The sequence below is a fragment of the Garra rufa genome, chromosome 3, assembly GCF_049309525.1.
Source record: "Garra rufa chromosome 3, GarRuf1.0, whole genome shotgun sequence".
Lineage (NCBI taxonomy): Eukaryota > Metazoa > Chordata > Actinopteri > Cypriniformes > Cyprinidae > Garra > Garra rufa.
In genome coordinates, this window is record NC_133363.1 from 63,679,122 (window position 1) to 63,688,363 (window position 9,242).

The following is a 9,242-nucleotide window of genomic DNA, read 5'->3' on the forward strand; positions in this document are numbered from 1 at the left end:
CTATAATCTGTGTGTTTGTCCTTTAATTAGTTTTCAGTAATTTAATAAGCATATGCTGCATATTCTCTGCAGTATTTCTGTAGTTGTTCATGTCAGTTTGCGTTTAGCATGATTTTTTACAGTATATCGAGAGAGTAAACAAGCCAATTCAAATAAAATGTCCTTTTTAATTTTAATGCCATAAGAATGTAACACAGTATACAACAATATAAACATAATACTTATCATATGTAATAGTACAAAATGCAAGGTATCAAATTTTGACGTTATGTCATATTTTTAAGAAAAGTGCATATTTTTATTGTGAAACAAAAATGTTAAAGACTGATTTCTCATAAGCATCAGTCTTCTACTTTCATTGTTCACTCTCAGTTAGGAAAAGTTTTGCCAGACCAGCTTTAAGATAACTCAGAGCATCTTTATTGGCTTCATCAGTTACAGCTTTTCTCCTCATTTCCTCCAGCTCTCGCACCCAGTTTTCTTTCCCAGCCTCCCTCACTCTGGGGATGAAAAAGTCGAGATGCTGAAGAGTGAAGGCAGAGTCTGGTTTTAATGCGATCTGAGACAGATGATTGATGGTCTGGTAAGCTTCAGACAGAAGATCTGACTTTTGGTCCTCAATCTCCTTCAGATCTTTGTCAATATCACCCATTATTACTGAACACCTCTTGGTTTGTTCTTGGGCTTTTTCATATTCCTTTTTAACAGAGTCATATTCTATTGTCATGCTTGAGGATCTGAGGACATATTTCTTGTTTTCTTTGATGTGTTTGCTGTGGTGACACTTGTTTGTGCACACTGTGCAGTAGCTGTTTTTCATGACTTCACATTTTCTGGGATCAGAAGCCCACCAGCAGTCAAACTCATGACAGTTTTCCTCACATACGGTGCAGGTCGTCGCCTTCCTGTGCTTCCATGATTTGCTCTCAATGGGAACCTTCATTTTAACTGTCTTTCTGATGCTAATGATAAAATTTCTATTCTCCTCAATCTTTTCCCTGTTTTCTCTCATTGCCTCCAGAATCTGAAGTTTTTCAGCCTTTTTCAGCTCCTTCTCGTGAACTCGCAGCTCTAAGTTGTTGATGTATGCTTCAAATCGAATGCGTTCTATCATTACATCTGAAGTCAACTCTAAACTTCTTTTGTTCATGTCATTCAGAGACTCAAGGAAATGCTTCATCTCTTCCATGCTGTTTTTCCATGCTTCTCTTTGAGCACGAAGGTAACGTCTCTCATTGTGACGGGCTTCAGCCTGCTGATTGTTGAACAAGAAATAAACAGGTTGGCCACTTTTGTCTCGTCTGCAGGGGATTTTAGCTTTATTTATGGCACCAAGGACGTTTTTGGGTTGCATACCATCAGAGTGTGTGATTAAAAACACAATGTTGTTCACAATGTCTTTCCCAAACAAAGACAGAATTGAACTGATAATGTAATGTTGTCTGTCTGAGAGACGATTCTTAGCCGCTTGAGTCACAAAACACACGGCATCGACTTCACGAACTCCATCATTGCTCTGAAACAGAGTAGATAAATTCTCAGCAACTTCCAGATCTTTGTCCAGTCCTCTAGTGTCTCCGTAACCTGGAGTATCAATGATGGTGAATGATATGGGACAGTTTACAGGAAAGACCTCATACATGGTGATTTCAGAGGTTTGTGATTCTGTTTGATCTCTGGTTGCTGCTTCTGTGATTTCATACCATATTTCTTCTTCAAACTTCACTCCTAGTAAGTAGTTGACCATGGTGTTGATGAGAGTCGTCTTGCCAGCGCCAGTCTCTCCCACCAGCAGAACAATTTTGTTAAGGTTTCTGGTGTCTTTTGACCCAAAAGTCCATTTTCGGACTTTTCCATATTCATCAAGCGCTTTTCTCACTGTATGTAGTCGGTATCGTTTTGGAGGACCTTCATGAATCAGAGATAGTCTGCGTGGTAGAGGCTTTGGCTTTCTGGATAATGCAAATAGATGCTAATTATTTAGAAATATTTGTGTACTGAGAATCTTATACTAAATCAAAAATACAGACATTTTGTTATCAGGTAAAATGTAAACCATTTAATTTGTATTTTTTTAAACATGAAAATACTAAAGTAATTCATAGAAACGTTTCAAAACAGGAATTCCCTCTGGATATAGTATTGTAGGTTGTAATAGGTTTTTAAAGATCAACAGTTTACCTCAGGCTGGGCTAGCCTTTACACAATAATGCCCTTTTTTTTTTTTTTAAAGACTAGCCTGGCTGGGCTTTTTAAAAACTATTATCCCCTGAAGCAAGTAATATATAAGAACAGTCTCTTACTGCAAATTCACAGGTTCATCTATGCTTTGGTGCCGACGGTGTTCATTGTGTAATTCCATTGTTACTAGGGGTAAAGGAACAGTTCACTCAAAGATGTACGTTATCCTTTGGTCACTCTCATGTCAGTTCAGTCTTGTATGACTTCATTTCTTCTGTGGAAACAGAAAATATATTTGAAAAGAGTTGAAAACCAAACAACATTGGACTCCACTGACTATCACTGTATGTACAAGAAAACACAGACATTACTCAAAATAACATTTATTTTATGTAGAATTCTGTTTCCTTTCTTAGTCACATTTGTGTAATTGTCCACACATTGCTTAAATCTTTAAGATTCATTTACTAGCGGAAATGTATCTGTTAAAAGTGGACTATATATATATATATATATATATATATATATATATATATATATATACACACAAAAACACATTTATACTGTTTATGATTTGGTCTGTTGAGAAACACCGCATAGATATCAATTCAGCTTCAGCTCAACAAACTTGCTTAAGCGAAAGAATGAAAGCAAGAAAGTTTAGACTACAACAATATATATTTTACAAGAAGAATAGTGCATTTAGCTTTTCAAAAAGTTAGTTCTTAAAGTTTTTGTTGTTGTTGTTGTTGTTGTTGTTTTTTTCCTGAGAGAAGTATTTATAATACTTACACCATTTTAGACCATATCGTTGAGGTGCTCTCATAACAAAGCTCTTGAGTCCTTCTCAAGGAAGAGGATATTAATAGAAACGTCTTTCCTGCTCTGTCTTTTTTTTTTCAAGTAGTACCAGTTTATTCTGTCACATGATTAAAAGGAATTTGAGCGGACTGGTTTTATTTAGCCTACCTGTGAAACAATACATAGTTAGTACTCAATTGCCTTATTCAACAATTAGCCTTTTCTTCATTATAAATAAAGGACATAGTACGTACCATACCAGAAAAAAGAAAACTTTTAAATACTATTCCCTCTATATATTTACAAACTGTGGACTTTTACACACATCAACAGTAGTGATGTTACACCTGATAACATGGCTTCGAAGCTTGTGTCAAGAATCTTGGGTATTTCCAGATGGAGCTCCGTATCGAGGCTTGTATCGTTTCAGTGAAGTGACGTGACTGGTGACGTTCGAAGCCTTGTTTGAATGCAGTGCTTCAAGAAAGGGTTCATTTTTGGCGAAATCGACTCAGCCTGAAGACAGTGGAAGAAATATTGTTTTTAAACTTCTGCTTCTACTGCCTTCTGTACAGTCGACATTATTCACATATATAACTCCATCATTTCCCTCTGTTCAACAAAAGCACTGCCTAGTTACAAAATTACAAAACATTATAAAACAACACTGAACATAAAAACTTATAATTAATTAATTAATTTATTTATTTATATTACATGTGTTAATGTGTTTAATTAATCTTTTTTTTAAACTATGTAGAGCACATTTTTGTGCTGTCACACTTTTTCCTGTAGCTTATTTGGGTCAATCAGCAGGTGTATTCAAAGCCTTGAGAAATGAACCACTTTTCAACACATCTGGCTGGATGCTTTAAAACTTCATGAAGCTTTATCTTGCCAGCACTACATCAATGTATCTCCCGCAGGCTTTGTTTGACAGGAAAGGGCGTGGCCTCAAAATTTAAGGTGAATGACGCAACATAACGCCTGCAGGGGTTTAATCATCCTTCATCCTTCAATTTACACTGAACAGTTTTAACAGTAACTGATCACCAATCAGCATCAGGGACCAGAGCTTTGTTTGTGAATGCAAATAGACCCTGAGTGTTTCATCTGCCCTGAAAATAATTTTCATTTTAACTAATTTTCCGTTTTTTTTATTTTATTTATTTATTTATTTTTTTTTTCATAATGTATTGAACTTTTTATTTGCATGTACTACAGTAGGTTTGATCATTTAATCCAACTCATTTTGATGCCACCGAGACATTTGGCATATCTGTGTTCCCCTGTCTTGTGTTTGTTCCCCATTGTTTCTTTGTTCATTTCCTTGTTTAGTTCCGGTTTTCCCTTGTTCCTTTGCCCACTTTGTTTGTTGTCGTGGTTTTCCCTTGTTAGTTTCCCTAGTAATTGATCAGCTCCACCCCCTTGTTAACCTTCTTCTAAATAAAGGTGCTTCATGATGCCATAGAATAACCTTTTTTGTCTAAAATGTTCTATTAAGAACCTTTAACATCTGAAGAACCTTTCTGCTTCACAAACGTTTGTGGCAAAAAAAAAAAAAAAAAGGTTGCTATGGCATCACTGTGAAGAACCTTTTAAAGCACCTTTATTTCTAAGAGTGGGTTGATATACCCCTGTGTTTGAGTGCTTCTTTGTCATATGTTGTTTCCCTGTAGATGCTCCTTGTTGTCTCCTAGTTTGCTTTAGCCCTGTGTTTCACATTTTGTCAATACTCTGCTTGCATTTATCCACCTCACCTCATTAGTTTACAGTAAGTTCAATGATAACTATTCTGCTTCCACCTGAAAACATTACAAGTTTATTCATTAGGTTACTCTATTATTCATAAAACATCTTTTTAATTTGTAGTGTTTCTGTAGTAGTCCATGTCAGTGTGCATTTAGTATGACTTTTTACACCACATTGAGAGAGTAAATGGGCCAATTTAAAGACAGCTTTTTCACACTTTTCTTTAATTGCCATGAGAAGGTAACGGAGTATAAACAACAATGCAAACATAATACTCACTATATGCAGTAGTACAAAATATGATGTTTCAAAATGTAATGTTGCAATTTCATATTTTAAGAAAAGTATACTTTCATATTAGAAAAACGAAAACAGATTAGAAATTAGATTTGTATGATGCAACAAGGGGATGGAAAAGCATCCTCTGGTTTGTAGACGTTCTGCAAAAGCACCTGTATACGGACAGTCAGCTGCAATGATTTCTCATTGTAAACAGCAGTCTTCTACTTTTATTGTTCATTCTACTTGATTCAATCATTTCCCAGTCATGAAAAGTTTTGCCATACCAGCTTTAAGATAACTCAGAGCATCTTTATTGGCTTCATCAGCTACAGCTTTTCTCCTCATTTCCTCCAGCTCTTGGACCCAGTCTTCTTTCCCAGCCTCCCTCACTCTGGGAATGAAGAAGTCGAGATGCTGAAGAGTGAAGGCAGAGTCTGGTTTCAATGCGATCTGAGACAGATGCTTGATGGTCTTGTAAGCTTCGGACAGAAGATCTGACTTTTGGTCCTCAATCTCCTTCAGATCTTTGTCAAGATGTTCCATTAAAACCGAATATATCCTTGACTGTTCTTGTGCTTTTTCATATTCCTTTTTGATAGAGTCAAACTCCATCATGACATTCGAAATTTTAATGACGTATTTCTTGTTTTCTTTGAGGTGTTTGCTGTGATGACACTTCCCGGTGCACACGGTGCAGTAGCCCTTTTTCATGACTTCACATTTGCTGGGATCAGAAACCCACCAGCAGTCATACTCATGACAGTTTTCCTGACAGATGGTGCAGGTCGTCGCCTTCCTGTTCTTCCATGAGTTGCTCTGAATAGGCACTTTTTCTTTGATTGTCTTTTTGACTTTAATCGTGAAGTTTTTGCACTCCTCAATCTTTTCCTTGTTTTGTATCATTGCCTCTTGAATTTGACGTTTTTCAGATATCTTCAGCTCCTTCTCTTGAATTCGCAGCTGTAAATTGCAGATGGATGCTTCAAACTGAATGCGTTCTATCAGGACATCTGAAGTCAACTCCAAACTTCTTCTGTTAATTTCATTCAGAGACTGAAGGAATTGCTTCATACCTTCCAAGCTGTCTTCCCAGGCGTTTCTTTGAGCACGAATAAGACGTTCCTTAGTGTGACGGTCTTCAGTTTGCCTGTTGTTGAACAAGAAATAAACAGGTTGGTCGTTTGCGTCTCGTTTACAGGGGATTCTAGCTTTTTTGATGCCATTGAGGACATTTTGGGGTGGCAGACCATCAGAATGTGTGATTAAAAACACAATGTTGTTCACAATGTCTTTTCCAAACAAAGACAGAATTGAACTGATAATGTAATGCTGTCTGTCTGAGAGACGATTCTTGGCCGCTTGAATCACAAAACACACAGCATCGACTTCACACACTCCATGTTTGCTTTGAAAAAGTGCAGATAAATTCTCAGCAACTTCCAGATCTTTTTCTAGTCCTCTAGTGTCTCCGTAACCTGGAGTATCAATGATGGTGAGCGATATGGGACTCTTTACAGAAAAGACCTCATACATGGTGATTTCAGAGGTTTGTGATTCTGATTGATCTCCAGCTGCTTCTTCTGTGATTTCATACCACTTTTGATCCTCAAACTTAATTCCTAGTAAGAAGTTGACCATGGTGTTGATGAGAGTCGTCTTACCGGCGCCAGTCTCTCCCACCAGCAGAACAATTTTGTGTGGTTTACTGTCATCTTTTTCTCCATAAGTCCATTTTCTGACTTTTCCATTATCATCAAGATTCTTCCTTTCTGTATGTAGACGGTATCGGTTTGGAGGACCTTCGTGAATCAGAGAGGGTCTGAGTGGTGGAAGCTTTGGCTTTCTGTAAAATGCAGTTGGAGACATATTTCTTAAAATTTGTGTAGCAAGAATTAAATGCCCATCAAAAAACAGTCACTTTAAGTGAGGTTATGGGTAGTGTAAACATTTATTCATACTTTTTTTTTCACAAGACTTATTTAGACGTTATTTTGTCACATGTGACGTCATAGCTCAGGACAGTCAATAGGAAAGTCTTTGAGACTGGAGCTGAATTTAAAATATCATAGCTACTAATATACTCTTACTATTTTTAGGGCCCGAGCACCGATGGTGTGAGGACCCTATTGGATCTGCTTCGTTTATTATTATTATTATTAGGGCCCGAGCCCAAAAGGGCGAAGGCCCTATTGTTTTTCTAAGGATTATTATTATTATTATTATTATTATTATTTTTTTTTTTTTTTCAATGTTTTGGGGGATTTCGGGGGCCTTAACATACACGAAAACTCTTGAAACTTTGCACACACATTGGAACCTGCGGCCATCAGGGCCGGACAGACTTTGACATGGGGGGGTCACCTGGGGGGGGCATGGCACAGCGTTAAAAATTGCGACTTTTGAAGGGCTCTGGAGCGCACAACGGTTGACCTACAGTCACCAAAATTCATACACATATAGACCTCATCGGGCCGAACAAATTTCACACTCATAGTCCGTGCTTCGCCAAACAGGAAGTCGGCTATTCAGGGATGTCTAAAAAGTGCATGCAATGGAATTTGAAATACTCCTACTAGGCCTTTCCACCGATGGCCACCAAACTCGGTCAGCATGATCTCAAGACATTGGGGACGCAAAATTGCCAGGGGATTTTTGATATCTCGAACGGTTTGACCGTGACGGGGCGACAAATTTATGGCGAGAAATGAGAAACAGGAAGTGCCTAATAACTTTGACATACTTTGTCTGATTTTGACCAAACTTCAGCAGTTTGTTCATCGTCTGATGCCGATCACAGAGATGGGACTATTATGAGTCAAAGTTATAGCGCCACCAACTGGCAGCAGAAAGCGTGACGTTTTTGAAACGCTTTAAACTCAGCCTCTTAATTTTACTCAATTTGCTTCAAACTTCATCCCAATAATGTCAAAACACGACCGATAAGAATCTGTGAAGGGCGTTATCCATAACTTTTATCATGTTGCCATGGCAACGTGTCAAACTTTAACTTTAGTTTTTTGTGTTTTTGAGCCACTTAAAATGCTTAGAATTTCATGAAACTCAACACACACATCTGTATTAATGACAGTTAAACACTGATAAAAGCCCATAAATGGGCGTGGAGCAGGCGCTTCATAGCGCCACCTTTTGACAAAAGTTGGGGGGTTACTTTGTCCTACAGTCACCAAACTCGGAATATATATTGAACTCATCAAGCCGGACAACTTTCTAATTTACACCCATTAGCTACGACCAACAGGAAGTCAGCTATTTTTATTTAAATATGGATTTTTGGAAAAATCAAGCTGTGGAATTTGAAATACTCCTCCTAGACCTTTCCACCGATGGCCACCAAACTCGGTCAGCATGATCTCAAGATATTGGGAAAGCAAAATTGCCAGGGGATTTTTGGTATCTCGAACGGTTTGGCCTTGGCAGGGCGACAAATTATGGCGAGAAATGAGAAACAGGAAATGTCTAATAATTTTGACACACTTTATCTGATTTTGACCAAACTTAAGCAGTTTGTTCGTCGTATGATACCGATCACAGAGATGTGACTATTATGAGTCAAAGTTATAGCGCCACCAACTGGCAGCAGGAAGTGTGTTGCTTGCAAAACGCTTTTAAATCAACCTCTTAATTTTACTCAATTTGCTTCAAACTTCATCAGAATAATATCAAAACACGGCCGATGAGAATCTGTGAAGGGGTCCTTGATACATCAAATGCTGTTGCCATGGCAACATGTCAAACTTTAACATTTGTTTCCTGTGTTTTTAAATATAGCTGTGAATAAATTCATATCACTCATAGCAGAATCAGACAGTTCACACCAAACTTTGTCAACATGATGCCAAGATACTGAAGATGTTAAATTGTGAACGGCTTTGGGACATCTTGAACGGTGTTGATGTGGTGATTTATGAAAGTAACAATAAAAAAGATGAAGAGTTATTTTCATATATCTTTAAATTGCATTATTCTAACTCATCAAAACTTTTTACATATAAAGAACAAGAAATTCTTAGGAAATACGTGTAGTTTCAAAATGTTATCATGCTCAGAGGCCCCAAAAACATTAAAAGTGTCACATAAATTTGTCAGATTAAAGCTCTAATACCAGGGATGAACACTAGAGGTCCTCATAAGATAAGGAATCGTTTGACCTCTAATGCTATTTAGCTCATTCTCAGTGTATAAGAGTGAAAATAATCCATAGAATC

The 9,242-nt window shown here is 37.4% G+C and overlaps 2 protein-coding genes across 2 annotated transcripts; both read right to left on the reverse strand.

The window, feature by feature from the left end:
• Positions 1-355: 355 nt before the first annotated feature.
• LOC141331734 (uncharacterized) lies at positions 356-2,362 on the reverse strand. Its single transcript, XM_073836764.1, has 2 exons — positions 2,315-2,362; positions 356-1,972 (listed from the first exon to the last, which is right to left on the reverse strand). The coding sequence occupies exons 1-2, from the start codon at positions 2,360-2,362 to the stop codon at positions 356-358; spliced, it is 1,665 nt and encodes a 554-aa protein (XP_073692865.1).
• A 2,676-nt stretch (positions 2,363-5,038) lies between these two features.
• On the reverse strand, positions 5,039-6,882 carry LOC141331735 (uncharacterized). Its single transcript, XM_073836765.1, has one exon. It carries the CDS (start codon positions 6,880-6,882, stop codon positions 5,269-5,271), a length of 1,614 nt encoding a protein of 537 aa, XP_073692866.1. The 3' UTR covers positions 5,039-5,268.
• Between the last annotated feature and the right edge of the window lie 2,360 nt (positions 6,883-9,242).